General features: G+C 44.3%; 1 protein-coding gene across 4 annotated transcripts in view; it reads left to right on the top strand.

Annotated features, from left to right (window-relative positions):
- Positions 1–20,929, top strand: part of Clpb (caseinolytic mitochondrial matrix peptidase chaperone subunit B) — a 124,317-nt gene that overhangs the window by 44,223 nt on the left and 59,165 nt on the right. For 2 of the 4 annotated variants that reach the window (XM_027407843.2, XM_027407840.2), the window contains exons 4-6: positions 2,267–2,370; positions 16,208–16,351; positions 19,074–19,202. In XM_027407843.2, the coding sequence (XP_027263644.1) occupies positions 2,267–2,370; positions 16,208–16,351; positions 19,074–19,202 (377 nt within the window). Of the gene's footprint in view, positions 1–2,266; positions 2,371–7,526; positions 7,617–16,207; positions 16,352–19,073; positions 19,203–20,929 lie in introns of all 4 variants that reach the window. The other 2 variants (XM_027407842.1, XM_027407844.1) reach the window with 2 other exon arrangements.

The raw sequence follows: 20,929 nt of genomic DNA, 5'->3' as shown, positions 1-20,929 counted from the left end.
AATCTATAAAAAAAAAAAAAAAAAAAAACTGTCCCATTTCCTAACTTGGCCTCTTCTCTACAGTCTTCTTCTAAAGAAAAACATTGATGTAATTATAATGCATTGTAAGCCATTATTGTCATTACCTCATGTAGTCCTGCCCAGATTGTCCCAATTTTACTTAGTCAGATGTTGTGCCTGTTGCACATAACAACGTCCAAACCAGGTGATACATGGAAAAGCCAGGAGCACTGTTGGCTGCAAATACTGAAAAACCAAAAGAAAAAAGCTGAAACTAAAGACTGGATTTTTAATCGTTCTGATAATCCCAGGGATTTGTTTGACACATCTGCCATTTATGCTTTCAAAGTGTTAATGGTTTTGAAGGTCAGTTCAGAAAAAGTAAAAAATTACCTTTTATAAAGAGAAGATCTGGCAAAGGACACATAAGGAAATCATGAAACAGGGAACAGAGGACTATTATACCTAGTTTTTAGAAATTTAGCTTGGCTAGGAACCAGAGAAATGAAAGTTAGGGTAGCAGTTTGGCTCCATGATCTGCTCTAAAAAAGAAAGAAGACGAAGAAGAAAAAAAAAAAAAAAAAAAAACATGTCTGAGGAAGGTAAGGCACCGAGTTACCTCATGCCTCACACTTGGCTAGTGAAAAGAAAAATTAGTCCCATCTCTGAAAGGCAGGTTAATAATACTTCCCAAAGTCCTTTGAAATGCTTATCCTAGAGTATTTGGTGCCATATGCTTTTGATATAAGCACTCAAGAAGCTGAGACACAAGTTTAAGGATAGCCAAGACTACATAGCAAGTCCTTGTCTCAGTGGGGGGAGAAGAAAGAACTCCTTATGCCTTCTCCTAGAAGTATATATTCTAATAGTTTGCTTATCATCAAAATATTAAGGAGATTCTCTTTTACAGTAAAAGATTGGTTAGAAGACAGAATAATTGGTTGTGGTGCATACTTTTAATCCCAGCACTACAGAGGCAGAAACAGGAGGATCCTGTGAGGTGAGGCCAGCCTGGTCTACATAGCAAGTTCCAGGACAGCCAGGATGACAGAAACCCATCCCAAAAATCTAAAACAAAACAAACACAGAATAATCTTATGATAGAATATTCTACAACTGTGACATATTATATTTCTGACCTGCATGAAAAGGGGGTACATGCATTTAGAGTTTATGTAAGATCCAGTTACTGTAAATTATATGTTTCCTGAAGAAAAAAAAATCAGATATTCTGTGTTCTATGACATGTTTCTTCTTCTTCTTCTTCTTTTTTTTTTTTTTTTTTTTTTTGTTTTTTTGTTTTTTGTTTTGTTTTTTCAAGACAGGGTTTCTCTGTGGCTTTGGAGCCTATCCTGGCACTTGCTCTTGTAGACCAGACTGGTCTGGAACTCACAGAGATCCGCCTGCCTCTGCCTCCTGAGTGCTGGGATTAAAGGCGTGCGCCACCACCATCTGGCAACATGTTTCTTCTTTATGAAACCCTTTTGGGGGATGAGGATGAGTAGGATCATTACATAATAGAAGAAAGAAGGGAAGCTAACACACACTGTAACTAGTTCAAGCACTGTGCCCTGTGCCTTTGTGGAGTCTCTGCCAATTGTTATACTCCTCCCGATCTGTTTTTATACAGCTCCTGGAGTGATATTTCTAATTGAAAAACTATGCCAAGTTCCTTTAATGGTTGTTGTTAGAATTTGGATTAAGGAGATATTTTCATATTTCAGAATTTATACATATATGGTGTGTGCCTGTGTGGATGTGTAGGAGAAAGCATGTGTGATCATGTTGCTTCTCCTTACCTTACGCCCTACTGTCCTTCTTCTCGTTCAAAGCTGAGCTTTCACTTGTAATGTGTTATCCTGCTTCCATCTTAGTGCACATGTGCTTCCCACCCCACCCCACCCCGTGTCACACCCTGTGTCACACTTTAATGCTTCCCCCTTCTTCAGAAGATTTATCCCTAGGTGTTTTTATTAATTACAGTTGTTCTTAGGCAATGTAATGTATTGACCCTCTCAGCCTTTACACCCTCTCTTCTCCCTGTCATCCCTATTCTCACCCCCTACCCCAATTTCAACATTCATGTCTATTTATATTACTTTTCTTTGCTGTAATTGTACGCTTGTTTCCTTCCCAGGAGTCTGTAAGTTCCATGTCACATGGAGTCTAGAACGTAGTGGGTATTTGATAAGTCATTTTTGAATGAACTGTTTGTCTTATAGCTGTGAAAAACAGACCTATGATCTGCTTTTCTAATTGCTTCCAGTGTGGTACAGGTCCTGCTTGCTGCTGGAGCTGACCCAAACCTTGGGGATGACTTCAGCAGTGTCTACAAGACTGCTAAGGAACAGGGAATCCATTCTCTGGAAGGTAAGGTTGGGCTACCCCACTGCTCTGGGTGTCTGCATTTGTGGCCTCCATCAGCTTTGCTCTGTGTCAGCAGCTACTCAAGGATATTCCAAAGGGCTTAGAGGAGATGCCGTTCATAGTTCCTTTCACCTCTTTGAAAGTGATGGGGAAGAGCTATTGGAGCCTGAGTTCATGGCCTAGTTGAGGTGGGGCACATTTCACCTGGCCTCCTGAGACTGGGAGCCTGAGGAGCAAGCAGTGGAACAGATTGCAGTGACATGGTTGAGGATTCTGCATGGAATGTGGGCTTGCTCCTTTCACTTCCTACAGACTTACCTGCCCCAATACTAGAACCTACTGCCGTGGTCCCCTTAGCCATAGAGGTCTCTAAGTACAACTTCGAATATTGCTTTTTCAGTATGTGGTCTGATCTCTAGGGCTGGCCCTTTGCTTTGCTATGACCTAGGGCAAGGAACAGATCTTTGTGCTTTGATGTTCTCAGGGCTGTAAAAATGGGCTTGTTGTTAATACCTTGTGGGTATGTGGGTGATTATTAAATATAGAAGAGGTGTTGTGGCACCTGTCTGTTGAAGAGAACCAGGTCAAATCAGTCTGTGTTGTCTCTGGTTAGTAGGTCTTCAGAAATGAACTTGAAAAGAATGTAGGTTGCATTGACTACAGACTAATGTATATTTTCAAATGTATATCTTATATCTGAGCTTTTGCCTGTGCAAACTGCCACTGCCACTGCCTCCTGACTATTGTCAGCCATCACCCAGACAGACTGTTATTCCTCTGAGATTTGGTGACAGGACAACTTAGCAGTGGCTGCTTTAGATAGAGTCAGTATTAGTAAGAGCAGGACAGTAGCCCTGCTGATTGCCTTAGAAGTCAGTGCTTGAATCCTGGAGGAGATTCGGCATAGAGACTCTGCACGCAGCACTCTGAATGAGTGAAGTGAGACTGACGGCTCCATGGTGGCCCAGTGCAGAGGTTTTGTTGCTGCCCCAGAGAGAAAGTTTCTCAGATCAGTGGTATGAGGGGAGCATCCAAGAGCATCAGGGCACTATGCCCATGTGGAGTGTGAAGTTACCCTGCCCACAGCTGCTCTTCTAAACGCTCCTTAAATCTTGGCTCTTTTGTGGTTATTTGAACTCATGCCTGCCCATATGTCTTTTCTCTCCTTCCCAGCTGACAGTTCCTTGTGTAGGCCATGACCTGTGCCTCTGTGAGTTTCCCTGAGCTGACAGAGTGTTCCCTTTATACTTCAAACAGAAGGGAAGTTCAGGAGTACCTAACTTGCCATATATTTGCTGCTTTAAATGGACTCAATTGATGGGCTATCTCCTGTCACTCAAACACAGCTTTCTCCTTGAGTCTACCAGCTGTTTGGGTGCTCTCACCAGAAAGCAGAGACTTTGTCAGATGGGGCGGGGGGGGGGGGGGGGGCAAGAAGGAGTGGGGATTCTTGAATGCTCTGAGAATTTTAGCAGATTTCACAGAATCACAGTCCAGCTTTTGCTCTCAGCCTGGTGGCTTTGTGTTCTAATGTTTCTTTGTAGGTTGATGTTCAAATTCATTCTAGATCAATACAATAGTGGTCAACAGTTGGGTTTTTGTTTTGTTTTGTTTTGTTTTCCTGGTAATAGCCAAATTGTGTAAATTTCAACTTTATGGACCACTTGGTCTTTGGTGTGACTACTTAGCCTGACTCTTCAGTACTGAAGCAACCATGATGGTATACAAACAGACTTTGTTCATTTATTCCTTTGACCAGTCTCCCTGAGTTCTTTTTAATTCTAATGCCAACCAACCCTCATTGCAGGTAGACAAATAGGTAGGTAGACAGACAATAAAACTATTAGGAAAGGCTGCCATGAAAGAAAGATAAAGTATTAACTATTTCTCATTTTGTATAGCCTGCAGTTACAGTGGGCTTTCTGTAGATTCAGTATTTATTCAATACTACTTACTAATCACATTTCTGTGTGCTGGCACTTTTCTAGGCAGACATACTCCCTACCATCTTGCACTTTTTAGATGAAATGATCATGAGGCCTTTGATGGTTGGGCCCTCCAGCATGTGGCAAGGCAGTTTCCATGTATTGTCAATACCCACAACTGTCATCATCAAGTCCCTTCTATTTCTTTATTTTGTCTACAAATTGAGATTTTTTTCTACCATTTGTTAAAATAAAAAATGTGTCCTACATCCATTATCCTTCCTTATCCTAATGACCTTTGCTTACTCCTGCACATTAAGGACATGTTTTCGGGGAATGTCTAAGGTGCTCAGTAATCATCAAAGTGCTTAAGAAGCTTTAAAAAAAAAAAAATGCATCCAAGGGCCAGGCATGGTGGTATACATCTTTAATCCCAGCACTTGGGAGGCAGAAGCAGTTGGATTTTTGAGTTTGAGGCCAGCCTAGTCTACATAATGAGCTCCAGGACAGCCAGGGATACACAGAAAAACACTGTCTCAAACAAACAAACAAATGCATCCTAGAGCTGGAGATACTGCTCAGTTGTAGGGAACTTGCTAGTAGCCCTGAAGGCCTGAGTTCAGTCCTCTGCACTGTTTTTTGGTTTTTGGTTTTTAATTCTAGAATATTGTCAGGAATCATTAATAAACTCAGTGCTGGTAGCTTATAAGATCCCTCCCCTTCATTGACTGCCTTTGTCACAGTTTATTTTCCAAGGTAGGTCTGTTTAGATGTACTTTGTTCTCTGCTTTCTGGCTGAGACTAGGATGCTGACAGTTCATGTATGTCATCTTAGGGCTCTTCTCTAGCTGCCAGGTTAATTATGAGGGTGTGTTTTAGACCACATGTCAGGTTCCAGTATCAAAAAGTTGAATACCCCAGAATCCTTTATCATCATTTTCACCATATTTTCACACCTTTCTCTATTCAAAGACCCCTTGTCTTTTCATCCTTCTGTTAGTTGTCATTGCCTGCCTGCTGTGAGCCAGGCACTGCCCAGCTCTGGGTCACCCTCATTAGTGAGATACAAGTGTGAGATCTCTGTGGTTCATTTTTCTTTTGACTGACTTGACGTGTGTGTGTGTGTGTGTGTGTGTGTGTGTGTGTGTGTGTGTGTGTGTGTGTGTGTGAGAGAGAGAGAGGGAGGGAGGGAGGAGGGAGGGAGGGAGGGGGGACGGAGGGGAGGAGGGAGGGGGTTCGAGGAAGAACTTAGAAGAATAAGTCTCAGTATCACAGAAAAGCCACAGACTTAAGGCAGCTAGACAGTCCTTGCTGTCAGAGCAGAGTCAGGACAAAGTTCACTATATTTTATAATTGTTATTTCTGTTGGTCTCAACCTATCCTTGGTACTAAGGGAAGATGGTGGATTATAATTTGTAACCTTGACCCAATTTCCCTAACCCCAGTAGTATACCCTTTGTCTGCCTGTCAGTATCGCTGTGTTGATCTAGATATAAAATAATGTGATGTGTGAATTGCAAAGTTCTCTACAGTTATAATTGCTTATTAGCTCCATTTATTTATAATATAGCTTGCTTTTACTGCATGTTGGGCCCTCTGCCAGATGCTGGGAATATCTAAATGGATATACATGGTCTGGCCCCTTGGCAGTGCTCTTAGCCAAGTAAGATGGACCTCAGCAAGGAGTCACACTACAGACTAGTAAAGCAAAGGTAGCTAGCTTTATGAAGAATGTTAAGCCGCACAGAATGAGGAACTGATGGCCTTTTTCTAAGATCAGGCTGTGTCTTGGACATGTCATTGGGTGAGTGACTCTGAATTGGATCTTAAGGGTGAGTTGGAGATTGTCAGGTTGGCTGAGAAGAACCATCCAGCAAGGAAACCAAAAGAGAGGGGACACTTTGTGTCTACACTGCTTGTCCAGAACACACACGGCCTGAGGAGGGAAGAATGGTCTTTGCTCTCCTCACCGAGGACCTGTCACAGGTCAGCCATGCCTAGGAAAGCCTCTCCCCTGCTTTACATGCCAGCATGGCTCCTTGAGGTAGTCTGCTTATCCAGGTACATTGCAGACTTGTGCCCTCATATCAGGGTTGGTGTTTTGGGGTGATGTTGGGCTTGCTAGTGCAGCTGACCCAGGAGTGCTTGGTATGGAAATCTTCTTGGCCTGGCTATTGTTGCTATTCTCTGCAGCCCTCGGAGTGGTGTCTTCAGAGTCATAATAATGTCCTGAAAGAAAGCTCAGGAGATACTGCCAGTCAACCATGGTTCATCTAAGCCCCATCACTGACTATGTAATCTTGGCAAGTGACATAAAGTCCTTGACTTCAGACTTTTCTGTAATATAGAGATAACAGTACCCAAACAATAACCATATGTATGTAAAAGTCAGTGGCAGTGAAGTTCCTCTATGAAGGTAGGTTTGGGCTCAGTGTAAGTCAGGTCAGCTGATTAGGAAGTAGTGAGCAATATACTAAGGAGCACAAACAGGCTGGATGTCTGCACACTAAGGCTTTCTTAGGAGATCCTTGCCATGCGTCACCAGGTTAAATGGGCCAACATTCTTGGTAACTGTATGATTTCTATGGTTCCGAATGCTCAGCTACACATAGAGCAAGTAATAAACTCAGAGGAAGAGGGATTTGAGCTGCTTCAGGGTTAAGAGGAAGCAGGAAGGAAATACATTCTAAGAAAGGGACACAGATGGGACAAATATGACAGCCAGGTGGGATTTTAGCTGTTCCCTGCCAGTTCATTCCCTGTCTTGACCACATTCCCTTCAGAGCCTCAGCCTACCTGCTCACTCTAGGAGACTTCCACTTGTGGCTGGGCAGTGGACTCCAATCCTCAGGTGGAGCAGACATTAAATTAGCTGTAACAGTAAACAAGTCGCCCAGACATGGATGCCTCGGGCTGCTTATAAGTAATGGTTATAAACATCCAGTGTCTGGTGCTGTCAGAAATGCAAGCGAGCACTCCAAGTGCCTCTCATATGTACAATTAAAACAATAAAACATGGTAGAAACGTGGCCAGAACAGGCTATAAGTCTCAGCTTCGAGTGGCAGCTGAATAAAGATGAGTCCTGAAGAACTGGGTTGTCATAGGGCTCTTCTAGGGTAAAAGCTTGTCAGACTGGCCCTACCAGAGCCAAGCTCTCCCACCCAAGAACCCCTTCCCATGGGGGTGACAGGTCCTGGTCTGCTCCAGCTGACCTCCCCATCTCTTGCCTTCAGATGGGGGACAAGACTGTGCAAGCTGGCGCATCACAAACCAGTGGACAAGTGCCCTGGAGTTCAAGAGATGGCTAGGAGTCCCCGCTGGTGGTAATGGAACTGCTCTCTATACTATAATAGTTCTTCTCATTCCCAGTCCATCTAGGTGTGGTCTCACCAACATTCATTCCGTAAGCACCCAGTATATAAGTTAAGCGCCATGTGCCCAAGCCTTCCCTGGCATAATAGAGAAACACAACCCCAGAGAATCCAGACTAATAGGAATATAGAGGCTCCCAGGGGAGAGCTTGATCTTACCCTCAGAGACTTGACTCTGCATGTATGCCAGTCTCCCTCTCTCTGCCCATGAATAGCACAACCTAGATTACAGGTGTTACTTGTAGTCTAATGCTTAGATTGCCTTGAGAACACATCTTGGCTTTGTTGTCCCTAGAGAAGAGACCTTAGATTGCCACTCTTGTCTTCACTCACAGATGTGCTTAAGCCATGGTGGGTTTTTAGACCACTTAGTAGCTGTGATACCTGGAGCAGTTCCCAAGACTTCTCAGAAGCTCTCCTTCCCAATTTGTAAAATAAAAGTGAATAAGAGAGCTAGAAGTAATATATTTGTCCCTTTCCTAAGCCTGGAATGTAGGAGTATTCCACTAATGAAAACCTCTGTTTGCGCCTCATCATGATCATTAGTCTCATTGTGTCCATGGGAAGCTATAGGGTCTTTGACCATTGTCCTTAAAGAGCCAAATGTTAATTTGAGTCTAAGAATGGATTGTCTGCTATTTAATGATGTGACCCTGGGCGTTCATCCTGTTTTCTGTGCTGGTTTTCTCATCTATAGAGAATAGTTCTCATACCACTTACTTGTTATAAGAATCATTTGATTGCTGGTATGGTATTACATGCCTACAATCCCAGAACTCATGAGGCTGAGGCAGAAAGAATGAAAGTTTAAGGCCAGCCTGAACTGCACTGTGAGACCCTGTGCTCCCAACCCCAGGGGGGGAAATCAGTTAACATAATTATGAAAGCACTTGAGAAAAAAATATCATGCAAGTATAATATGTTAAGAATGGCATCTAATAATAACCAAGATTAGATACAATCAAGACCACATTTCCCAGGGTCCAGTCACAAGTAGAGCTCAGAGCAAAGAATGTTGGGCTGAAGCAGTCAAAGAAATAAAATCAGCCTTGATTCTCAAAGTCTAGGAAGATTTGAGGCAGCTGCCAGAGGACAGAGGATACAGATAGGTGTGAGGGCAGCAGGGATGTGCCAGAACTCTCAGAGGTGTGAAATAGAGAAGTCTTGCTTCAGGCTGGAGAATGAACATGCTTGGGTATACCATCCACGCAACAGATGATCTCCTTTCAGGGAGCGGTGAGCCACAGCAACATAGCATTAGTAGACAGGGCCAGATCAAGACACTGGGATTTTATCATCTAACGAGAGGCATCTCCAAAGTCCAAAGGAGAGGGGGCTGGCTGCAGGAACTGACTGCTTCAAGGGTAGGGACGGGGAGGTTGTAATAATGAGGCCACACCATGTCAATAGTTCAGGCAGCAGCAGGTAACATTTATTGGCCTTGTGTTCAACATCATATGCTCACTAAAGGAGACTAAGGAAAAAACAGTAATGTTCAAGAACTTAAGCGATGCCCCAGCAATTAAGATCTCTTGCAGATCCTTCAGAGAACTATAATTTGGTTCCCAGTACTCACATCAAGTGGATAACTGTAACTCTAGTCTCCCTCTTCTGGCCTCTGAGGCTAAATATGAGCGCCAGCATACACACATACACAGTGATGTCCAATGCCAACAAAAGTGTTTCCTTCCCTTGTATAGAGCTCAGAGACCATACCAAACTGCATGTGCCTCTCACTGAGTGTGCCAAGACCTCTGGCTTCTCTAGAGGCTTGGGAAACCAGCCGGCTAAAAGCTCTTAGGCAAGTTGTTTTTATTAATGCCCTGACTCGTCTTCATCCTTGTCCAGATCCACTCAAGAGTCTCATTGCCCCTCCAGGGCCAGTAGTTCTGTATGCCATTTCTCAGCACTCCACAGAATCAGCAGGATGGACAGAGGTCTGTCACTCCATCAGGCATTTTGGCCAACTTCAAGATGAAATGTATTAGCCAGTTAGGTTAATTGTTTCTATGCTTTTCGCCCTCCAAACCTACATAGATATATATGTCTTTCTCTCTTAGGGGAGAGAAAGAGAGTAGTTGACATGTTTTATTAAAAAGAATAAATTCGATGCATTTATAAAAATAAGAAAAAAGTATGATGGGGTGGCAAAGAACTAGTCTTGTGATTTTTAACTGATTTACATATTTTGTGTATAAATATTTTTTCATCAAAAGTTCCAAATCAGGGTTGGGTCCCACACACCACACAAAATATATTAGAGACATTTATATGGATAGCAGGAAGGGAGACAGAGGGCTGAAATTTTCCAGGCACCCAGTGATTGATGGGGGCTGAGGCTCCCCCTGACGCTTTATTGAGTTTCCGATGATTATCTCTCGCTGAGACATTTTTTACAGATGACGGTCGAGCTGTCACAATGGACCATGGGGGAAAAAAAAACAACAATAATAACACTTTAATCTTTTTACTGCACTGCTCCCTAGTATCTCAGATTCATCTTCTCTGACGCACGCAGTTCATTATTCTGCCCCTCCCTGGATGGGAAATAAAGGAAAATAAATATATATGTAGACACGCTTACCCACATGCATACACACAACACAGAGTATATAAAAGAGACCACCTCAGAACCAGAGAGGGGCAGAATTTATTGTTCTTTTTGCAAGTGTTGAGGTTTATTAGTAGAGATGCTTGGTTGGCTTGGAATTGGCTATTAATTACAGCGTTTTGTATTTGTTTTTTATTGCAAGTTTTTAACATCTTGAAGAAAAAGCAGAGGAGAGGCAAGCAGGTGCAGAGACGGGGATCACTGAGGGACCAAGTTGGGCCAGCCAGGTTGCATAGCTGCTGAGAAACAGGCTTCTTACTCTTGCTGCCAGCTTGTCCCTGAAGATCCCTGGAGCTGAAAGGATGTGCCTTGGTTAGGATGATGGGAAAGGGTGAATGTGGGGTAATTATAGAGCAAAGCAAAGGGGTCCTGAGACCTTCAAGCACCATGCTACTCTAGGAGTCAGGCAAGGTGAGAAGCAGTGTTTGAGTTTTGATACATATATGTAACGGACCCACAGGAGTTCACCCCCTTTTTACATTTGATGATGGGAAGGTGTGACATGGGCCTGAAAAGCCTCACCTGGTTCTCTGGTAAAGAAGTCCTGGGCTAAGGAGAACTCCAGGCTGAGACAATAAGCAGTCTTAAGTTCCTTGCCAGCCTCCCTGCTCTCCTTTTCATGGGATTAGAAGAGATGAGTTGTGCTTCCTGTCAGAAGGCTGCTGGCCCAGTTGTCCCTTTAATCTGTCACACCTTTACTGAGCCTGTATGTGCTAGCTCCCTTGTTACACTTGGGAGGGGTGGTGATGGGCCAAAAAGGACCCTGTTCCTAAGGAGTCCATGAACAGAAAACATGGTACCTGTGACAGCCATTTTTAAGTGGAGGCTGGACCTGAAGCCAGCCTCGGCCACCATGGGCTCGTAATTCTGCAAAGGATAAAGCTATAACAATATCCATGATTCAGGAACCTAGTTCTGCTTAGGAAGACAAGCTTAACATCTCACTAAAGAAGTATTTATTAAGCACTTGCCACATTCAAGAATATTTGCATGAAACTGTGTAAGAATACACAAGTCCATGCAGGAGAACATGTCAACTAATTTGGTGTGAACTAGACATTACTAGAATGTCTAGAGGAAGGGAGGTTATGACCTCAGGCTGCTTATTCATAAAGTGTGAGTCCCCTATAAGTAAATAAGAGCCAGAAGGAAGTCATAGTCACACAGAAAAAAGTCAAGTGTCTGTACAGATAACCGTTGCCTCATGGTGCCTCTTTAAATGATCTGCATGAACTGAGACTAGTTTCTTCATTTATTAAATGGCAGCCTAGTGAATTCTTGTGAGAAAACTAGTTGATCAAGTGCCTGACCTGATCTCTCACACACAGAGTTCAATAAATAGAAGCCATTATTTTCTTCCCACAGTACTCGAATGACATACCTGTGACCCTCCACTGAATATGAAATGAGCTTCTGCCATTTTCCGGTATTAGTGTTAGGGATGGTTCCAGCAGGCAGGATGGCATCAGAAAAAGAAAGAACATGATATAAACTTATCACTTGTTGACTCTTTGCTGAATGCCAGATAATATGCCCAGCTTCCTACAGACACTTTTATTTTTGAGATAGGAACTCAGACTGGTCTTGAACTCCCAAGCCTCTTGCCTCTTCAAAGTGCTGACATTACTGGCCATGTACTACTACACCTAGCAATCACTTTAATTTTTTTTTTTGGCTTATGCTTTTAAATATAACTGTTTATTGAATTTAATTCACACATGGTGAAGTTCACCATGTAAAATATATATCTTAGTGATTATTCTTATTCACAAGAGTTATACAGCCATCACCCCAGTCCATTTTAGAACATTTTCATCACATCATAGAAAAGCCTCATATGCATTACCAGTTATTCTCCATTTGCTAGCTAGTCACTGGCAACTAATAATCTACCTTGTCTCTGTAGATTGCCTAAAGTGGACATTTCTGTATACATAGAACTGTGTGCCATATGGTCATTTGTGACTGACTTCTTTTGCTTAGCATTATGTTTCATACATATTGTGGCAAATACCATTACTTCATTCCTTTTTATGGTTGAATAGCATCCTATTATATATTGTTTATCTGTTCACTAGTTGATGAATGTTATATTGTTTCTACCTTTGGGTTTCTATGAATACATGGCCATAAATATTTGTGTACTTTTGGAGCTGGAGAGATGGCTCAGTATTTGAGAACACTGGTTGCTCTTTCAGAGGACCCGAGTTCAATTCCCAGCAACCACATGGTAACTCACAACTGTCTGTAAACTCCAGATCCAGGGGATCTGACACCCTCACACATATATACACGCAGGCAAAAACACTAATGCACATAAAAATACATAATTTTTAAAAAAAAATTGTGTACTTTCAAAAAAATTTTTATTATTATTATTTGAGATAGGGTCTCTGTTGGAGCCCTGGCTGGCCTGGAACTCACTGTGTACACTAGACTGGCCTTAAACTCAAATGTGGACCTATCTCTGCTGATGAGTGCTGTATACCACCTGGGGCACATATTGGCACCCCCAATCTATGTCAGATTTTAAAGAATTATATCTTTAAGGAAAATATAGTCATTTCGTATTATAATAAAATTTTAGACTTTTGTTAAGTATTGGTATTTCGGTACCATAAGCACTAACTATTCAATATTTCTCAAATTATTGTTTGTCTTACCCATTTTGCGTAGTACTTAGCACATGACAGAGCTAAGATGGCAGACTGTGTGACATGTTCACCGTAAATGTTTCTCAACGTGGGAAGCAGGACTGTGCGTTTGAGTGGTGCTGAGAAGCAGCCAGAGCTACGTGGAGGCCATGGGGTCTTTCTGACTGCTACTGATCCCAGGTCCTGGCTGTGGCCTCCTGAGGCATAGACTTCCTAACATTCACAGGCAGGGGTAAGGGCAGAAGTGAGAAATGGTTGTCACTCCTCCTGTGGCCAGAGGGGTATGGGACCTCCCACAAAGACAGGGGAAGCTTCTGGGAGAGGAGCATGTGCCCCCCCCCCCCCCCCGCAAATTCCCAAGCTGGAGACAGGTGGGAAGATGTCTTTGTTGAGAAGGAGATGGTTCACTGGCTAGAGGCCAGCCTTAAACGCTGGGTCTCAGGAGACCACCTTGGTGGCCAGCTGGTGAGACAGGCTTGGATGCTCCCTTAGATGAATTTGCTTACTGTGGGGGTAGGGATGTTGTTGATTTCTCCACCCCGTTTCTACCTCCGTCCACCTTTTGTGGCTTAAGAGTGAGGTTTCAGGATTGGGCCCTTTTAGCAGTTATCAGTAGAAAGGTGTCCTAGTTACTTTTCTATTACTATGAAGAAACACTGTGGCCAAGGCAAAAGCAAAACAAAGCACCATTTAATTGGGGCTTGCTTACAGTTTCGGGGTGTGGGGGAGGCGTGATTCTATGACAAGAAGCATAGCAGCAGACCAGTAGGCATGACACTGGAGCAGTAGCTGAGAGCTTACATTTTACCTACAAGTTGGAGGCAAAGATAAAGAGACTAGGCCAGGCATAGTCTTTTGAAACCTCAGAGCCCACCCCAGTGACCTGCCTTCTTCCAAAAGGCCACACCTCCTAATCCTTAGTAAACTTTCTACCAGCCAGGGACCTAGTATTCAAACCCAAGCCTATGGAGCACATAGGCTGCTAACACTGGGCAGTGTAGAGAAAGCTTCATGCCAAGCACAAAATGGGTCCTGCTGAACTGGAAGGTTCCTGCTTGCCATCAGGGTTCCCCCATGAAATGAGAGCATAAACTTAGAGCAGTTCTGAAGCAGATCTGAAGAGCACTGGCATTGCAAAGCTCTAAGCAGAACAGGCAGTTGCTACCTCACACCTGCATGTCCGGCTCCTGTGCCTTTTGAGAGACTAGATAAAAAGGATAACGGCTGACATTGAAACCAGATGCTGTATTAGCACACCTAGAGAAGCCCACCAAGAGCTTCCTGGCCTTCTTTCCATTTACAGACAGGAGTTTGGCACAGAGGTCAAGCAAACTGTGTGAACCTGCACAGTAAATTCAGAATTCAGGCACAAGTGGTCTGTCTCCAGAACTTGCTCAATTGCCAGCCATTCTCTGCTGCCTTCACTAAACATTTGTTTGTAGATGTTATTGTTTTCCATAAACAGAAATATCTGGACCTTATTTGAGTAAGATGTTGAATTTATATTATCCAAAATGCTTGGCACCAGAAGAATTTCAGATTTGAGAGTTTGTTTGAAATTTGATATATTCATATATAGGTTTTATTGGTTGAATACCCCTGATCCAAAAGTATGAACTCCCAAATCGTTAACTTTTTTTGAGATAAGGTCTTAGTGTTTAGTTTGGGATAGCTTCAAATTTGTAACCTTCTGCCTCTGCTTCTTGTGGGTCACTGGGCCCAACCAGAATCAGAAAGATGTCAGTACTGAAATGGGTTTTGGAATAAAAAGGTTTTGGATTTCAGAGTATTTTAGATTTTTGATTTCATAAAAGAGGCACTCAGTTTATATCTACTTGCTGATTCAACAAGCATTTGTCAGACATTTATGACCCGGCTGTGCTGTGCTCTGGGCTATAGCCCAGAGTATATATAGTGAAGAAAGTAGTCACACTGCCTGTCCTCCAGCCAGTAGGGAAACACAGCCACAAAAGCAGGTGGTTACTGTGGAATGTCTTTGGGAGGGGGAGGAGATGTTAGAGAAGCCTTTAGGAACAATACCTACCTCAACTCAGGAAGGACCACCTTTGTTAGAGACCTAGAAAGGAATTAGCCAGCCAAGTGACGGTTAAGGGATGGGTGGGGTTCCAGCTGGAATAGCATTTTCAGAAGTTCCAGATAAGAACGAGCATTAGGAAGGCAATAGTGAGAGGTGAGCCCTCAGGTAAGCAGCACTATGTACTGGTCCTCTGCTGGCATTTACCTGAAGTGGCCTTCTGTGTCTTTCAAGTCACCTGCTTTTTGTGGTAAGCACACTGTATGCATATCCTTGTCATCACACTTGTGAAAAAAACATTATTGGTTTGATTCTCAGATCAGACAGTTAGTTCATAACATCTGGAATTGCCCTATTCATTCATTATTGCATCTCCAGAAGCTACCACCACGCACGGTGCTCATTACACTTGTTTGTTGAATGAATGATGGGTTTTCTTTGTAAAATGGATTATACCCTTCTTGCTTTCTTGAGCCAACTATCACTTTTCTTCAGGTTTATCATTATATCCAGCCATTAATGTCCTGTGTGGCAGTTCAGAGATGCCCTTAGGGCCTTTTGAGGTGCTGTGCTTGGAATCCTTTTTCAGCTTTTCATTGTCCTGTTCTTTTCCCTCCCTGCCTGGTCAGCATCTGGTTGTGATCAATCTGTTTGACTCTGAAGTGTCCTCCCCAGCCTTATTTCCTTTTCCTAATCTGCAATGGGTTAGAAACAAGATCCCCAGAATGATGTGAATAACTAAGAGTAAGTAACTAGTATGAAATGTGACTAAGGTTTGGTTACTCTTACTGAGCTCCTAAATGGCATAGATAGCATTACACACAGCCAGAGGCTATGCTAATATAGGAAACCCCCTCAAATGTGCCCAGAGGCCAGACTAATCTAGATAACCATCCTTAGGTGTGCCCAGAGACCAGGCTAACCTAGATAATCCTTTAGATGTGCCCAGAGGCTAGGCTAATCCAGACAATGCCCGCCCCCCTCGGGTGTCCAGAGCCTGATCTAACCTTAGCTGATCTAACCTTAGCTGAAACTTTCTTACTTCCTGTTCTTGTTGCCCCAGAGAATGTCACATAATACTGCAGGGGTCAGCAGTGTGGTCTGGTCTCAAGCTCCAAGCTCCACCATCTTCATTTTGGCCAAAGGTTTATAGTGCTTCCACCCAAGCTAGCCAGTTAGGGTGTTGGCTACACATGTGCAGGTTGTCATGTGGTGAGGCCAGGTTCCACCAAATGTCTTACAGTGTTGCCAGAGCAAGAAAAGAAGAGAATGCAAGGGGCTAAGTCTGGTACAACATCCGGCTCTGCTTCTCTGTCTGTACTGGATTCTTTCCTTGGCTCAATGAGGGAAGAACAGGCACTCACTCGGGTTCTGGTTCTCATCGCTGGTGAGTGACTACCAGGCTCAAGCAGTCCTTCCACCTCAGCCTCTGAGCTCCTCACACACCATTAACTAGCCAAGTGAGCTGAGCATCCATGGTCTTGTCTTAAAAATGGGACTGGATTGTGACTACTAGACAGCCTGCTAGCTTTTAGAATTTTATTTAGATAGTGTCTTCAGTAATACAAGAGGGGCACACATTCACTTCCCTCTGAAAACACTCAGAAAGAGTGGCTTAGGAATGATGGTCTGGTGCTACAATCTGGGCAAGGTCACATTTTGCCTAGTACATGCCCTTTTATCCCTCTAGAGGCAAGAGGAATCTGCCCTTTACAGGATTAGTGCCAGGGGATCAGAGAGAACTGACACAGGGAGGCAGGTCCTAGATCCTAGACTCTGCCCTCAACACACTGAGCTCAGGAAAGAGCATTAGAGAAAATTGGGTTCCTGGGAAATTTCCACATGAGGGAAACAGAAACCTCATCACCCAAGCACGCTAGAAACTGCTCTGTGGGGCCTTGGCTCCCAGGGGATGCCCCAGAGCAGTGGAACCTTCTGGTTTGTTAACTGGTCCAAAAGTGTCTGAACAGCAGCGTAAGCCAGAACCAGTGTGGTATGTGTATATAAGCAGATATGAATATGTCCACCAACCCAGAGGTTTGAAAATGGGAACAGTTTCAGTTTATTTTAATAAAATGGGAGAGAGAAAAGACAGGCAACATGAATAGTAGGACTACAGTAAGCCTGAGGGTTTGCAGGTTCTTTTCACGTGAAATGTCTGTCCTTAGCTTTCAGAAAAAATGTTTATAGATAGTAAGGGTAAAAAAATGAGATTGCAGAAGCTGGGATGGAGGTTAGTGGTAGAACTATGTCATGCACAAGGCTATGTTCACCACCAAGTTCAACACTCAGCGCCACCAAAACATACAAAAAAGCAAATTACAGATACAACAAGTTCTGACTTTGTAGGGAATGCACACCAAGGCACAATATGCAATCCCTGAAGAGGTAGACCAAAATGCTAAGTGTTCTTCTCAAGTTGTTGAGATATTAGTTCCTTTTTCTTCTTTGTGCTCTTCTGTAGTTTCAATTTTTATTACTTGATTTTGTAAATCAAATTTTAATATTTAAGTTACTAATTGTAACCTGTAGAGGTGTGTGGCTTTTCTGCACAGAACAATCTTTTGCTCTACCCCCACCCCTGACCCTGCCATCCCATCCCCCCTTCCCTGGTCCTGCCATCCACCACCCCTTCTTCCTTTGGTCCTGCCATCCCACCCCCCTCCTGGTCTCCATCCACCCCCCTCCCTGGTCCTCCATCCCACCCCCCTCCCTGGTCCTCCATCCCACCCCCTTCCCTGTCCTCCATCCCACCCCCCTTCCCTGTCCTGCCATCCCATCCCCCTTCCCTGGTCCTGCCATCCCACCCACCCTTCTTCCCTGGTCCTGCCATCCCACCCCCCTCCCTGGTCCTGCCATCCTACCTCCCTTCCCTGGTCCTCCATCCCACCCCCCTCCCTGGTCCATCCCATCTCCACCCCCCCTCCCTGGTCCTCCATCCCACCTCCCTTCCCTGGTCCTGCCATCCTACACCCCTCTTCCTGGTCCTGCCATCCCACCTCCTCCTCCTCTATTAGCTGGACTCCTCATCCTTTGAGTTGCCCAATATTTAGGAACCTTTTCTTTATGCACAACAGTTGAGTTCAACTGTCTCCTGGCTTTCTGTGCCATCCCATTGTACCCCAACATAGGATTTATCTGCAACAACACTCTACACATCTGCCTCTTTGGTCAGCTTAGGTCAGGGACTGTAACGATTCATTTCATGTACCCAAAATGAATACTGGATGTCAGTCCACATTCATGGAAGAAACAAACCAGACTGTTTTACTACTCTTGTCCAGCCCAGATGGCCAGGCACACAGTGTAGGTGCTACTTAATGTTTAGAAGTACGCAGATAAATTAAATATTGAAGAGGCAGGCACTCAAGCAGCTGAAACAAAAGGACCAGTCTGAGGTACAAAAAACATGAAAAAAAAAAAAGCAAAAAGATAAAGCTGGACATAGTGGCTCACACCTGAATCCCAGCTCATGGAAGATAGAGGCAGAAGTATCACTACAAGTTAAACACCAGCCTGGGCTACATAGTGACACTGTCTTAAAAGTTCAAACAAAAGCTGGGTGATGGTGGTGGTGGTGGTGGTGTACACCTTTAATCCCAGCACTCAGGAGGCAGAAGCAGGTGGATCTCTGTGAGTTCGAGACCAGCCTGGTCTACAAGAGCTAGTTCCAGGACAGCCTCCAAAGCCACAGAGAAACCCTGTCTTGGACACCCCCCACCCTACCCCCCAAAAAGTTCAGAGAGACAGGTGTGGTGGCACAGCCTTCCACTTGGGAAGCAAAAGCAGTTGGATCTCAGAGTTCACGGCCAGCCTGGTCTCAGAGAAAAAGAAAAAAAGACCAAAGAGAGCCAAAGGTGATACATGCTTTAGTCCCAACTCTGAGAGGTAGAGGCAAGCAGATCTCTGCTAGCTCTGGGCCAGCCTTCTCTTCATAGTGAGACCCCTGTCAACACACACACACACACACACACACACACACACACACACACACACACACACACCTACCAAAAGGAGATGGGGGTAGGAAAAGGAGGGGGGAGGTAAGCATGCACAGACTAATTTGTTGCTAATGGAAGGTTTGGTTTGGTTTGTTTTCCGTCCCTCAGTCCTAGTCACTCGAGAGGATGACTTCAACAACCGGCTAAACAACCGTGCTAGTTTCAAAGGCTGCACAGCCCTGCACTATGCTGTCCTGGCTGATGACTACCGCATCGTCAAGGAGCTGCTGGATGGAGGTGAGAGCTGTGGCTTGTGGCTGGCAGGGGAGTGTACTCTACACTTTTAGCATGCTGTTATTCTCTTTGAGCTAAGGGAGTGGACATGTTTCCCAAGAATACCTGTCAATGTGTGATTTGCCCTCTGGTGGTTGTTGGATGTTCTTGGCATGTGCATGTGTGTGTTGTAGGGAGGGGTGTCCTCCACCCTGTCTGTGATAAGCTGTGAGGGTTTTGTTAAACATTTTTTTAACTATGTGGAGGAGGAGGAGGAGGTATATGCACCAAGTGCAGGTGTCCACGGAGATGAGAGGCATTGGGTCTTCCTGGAGCTGGAGTTACAGAAGCAACATGGGTACTAAGAACTGAACTTGGGTCCTCTGGAAGAGCAGGAAGTACCCTTAACTACTGAGCTGTTTCTTCAGCCCCAGTGTGAGAATTTTCTTCATTGATGGCTCTTCCCCAAAGTGCCCTCTCTTTCTCCTGTGACCTCCAGAGCAGGACCAGGGGAGCAAGAGAAGTTGTGTCGAGCCCTACTGACCCATGTCACAGAGTTGTTCTCCTGGATCTTGGTCCACTGCAGTCTCACTTTATTACTCTGAGCCATGGTATCCTGTCCACATTCATGCTTGTACTTAAGGGGCTGGGACGGGGGGGGGGGGGGGGGAGGGAGGATTAAGTTTGAAAGAAACCTGGGCTTCATAGTGAATTCCAGGCCAACCTGAGCTATAGAACTGAGATCCTATCTCCAAAACTAGCAACAATAACAAAGCAGAGGGCTTCTCATTTGACTTGCCCTCTGAGAGTGCAGACCATATTGATGTATAAGTATCCCTAACCAGCATAGTTCTTGGCACATAGTGAATGTTCTGTAACTATTCGCTGAATGATGGATGTCCTCCCTTTCAAGAGTGTCAGTTTCATTACAGAGACAGAGTGTGCCAGACTTTGGCTGAGCAAGTCTGGTAGAGTTCACTGCCAGACATCTTCAGGTGGCCATTTCCTTCTTAATTTCCCTTATCCATATCCAGCTTCTGGAAGAGTAGAGCCAGTATGTGGAACACCCAGGTCCCTGTGTGACATATGGCATAAGAACACCTATTCACAGCCATTGTTGTGGCGCACGCTTTTAATCCCAGCACTCAGGAGGCGGAGGCAGGCAGATAGATCTCTGTGAGTTTGAGACCAGCCTGGTCTACAAGAGCAAGTTCCAGGACAGCCTCCAAAGCCACAGAGAAACCCTGTCTCAAAAAAAAAAAAAAAAAAAAAAAAAAAAAAAACCACCTATTACCTATTCACTCATTCCCTGCTAGTTTCTGAAGGCCAGGGACCCAGTTTTGGGGGCTGGATCCTCAGGTCCTCTAAGTGATTGTCTTCCTTACAGAAGAAATCTCTCCAAGATTGGTAGGCATTCCCTTGGGTGGGTTCTGTCAGGGGCTGAGGGATCCCACTTCTTCCTCAAGATCAGTTCCATTTTGCTTCACAGTGACTGGTGGGAACACCTTTTTAATGAACCGTGATCACTCTGTATCTTCTACCAACCGTCTATTGTTTGTGATCTAACCATTTTTTCCACAATCAGCCTTCACAGAAGTTCATTCTGTCCCAGAGTCTTGACCTTCCAGGTCCAGGATCCCAATCATTTTCCAGCCCATGTCATGTCTGTCTTGGATTTGGGACACTTCCCAGGAACCCAGCCTTTCCACCTCCAATCAGCCATAGACACACTGGTTTCATAATCAGCCTGT

The sequence above is a fragment of the Cricetulus griseus genome, chromosome 3, assembly GCF_003668045.3.
Source record: "Cricetulus griseus strain 17A/GY chromosome 3, alternate assembly CriGri-PICRH-1.0, whole genome shotgun sequence".
Taxonomy (NCBI): Eukaryota; Metazoa; Chordata; class Mammalia; order Rodentia; family Cricetidae; genus Cricetulus; species Cricetulus griseus.
This window is presented reverse-complemented; position numbering and strand designations above follow the sequence as displayed.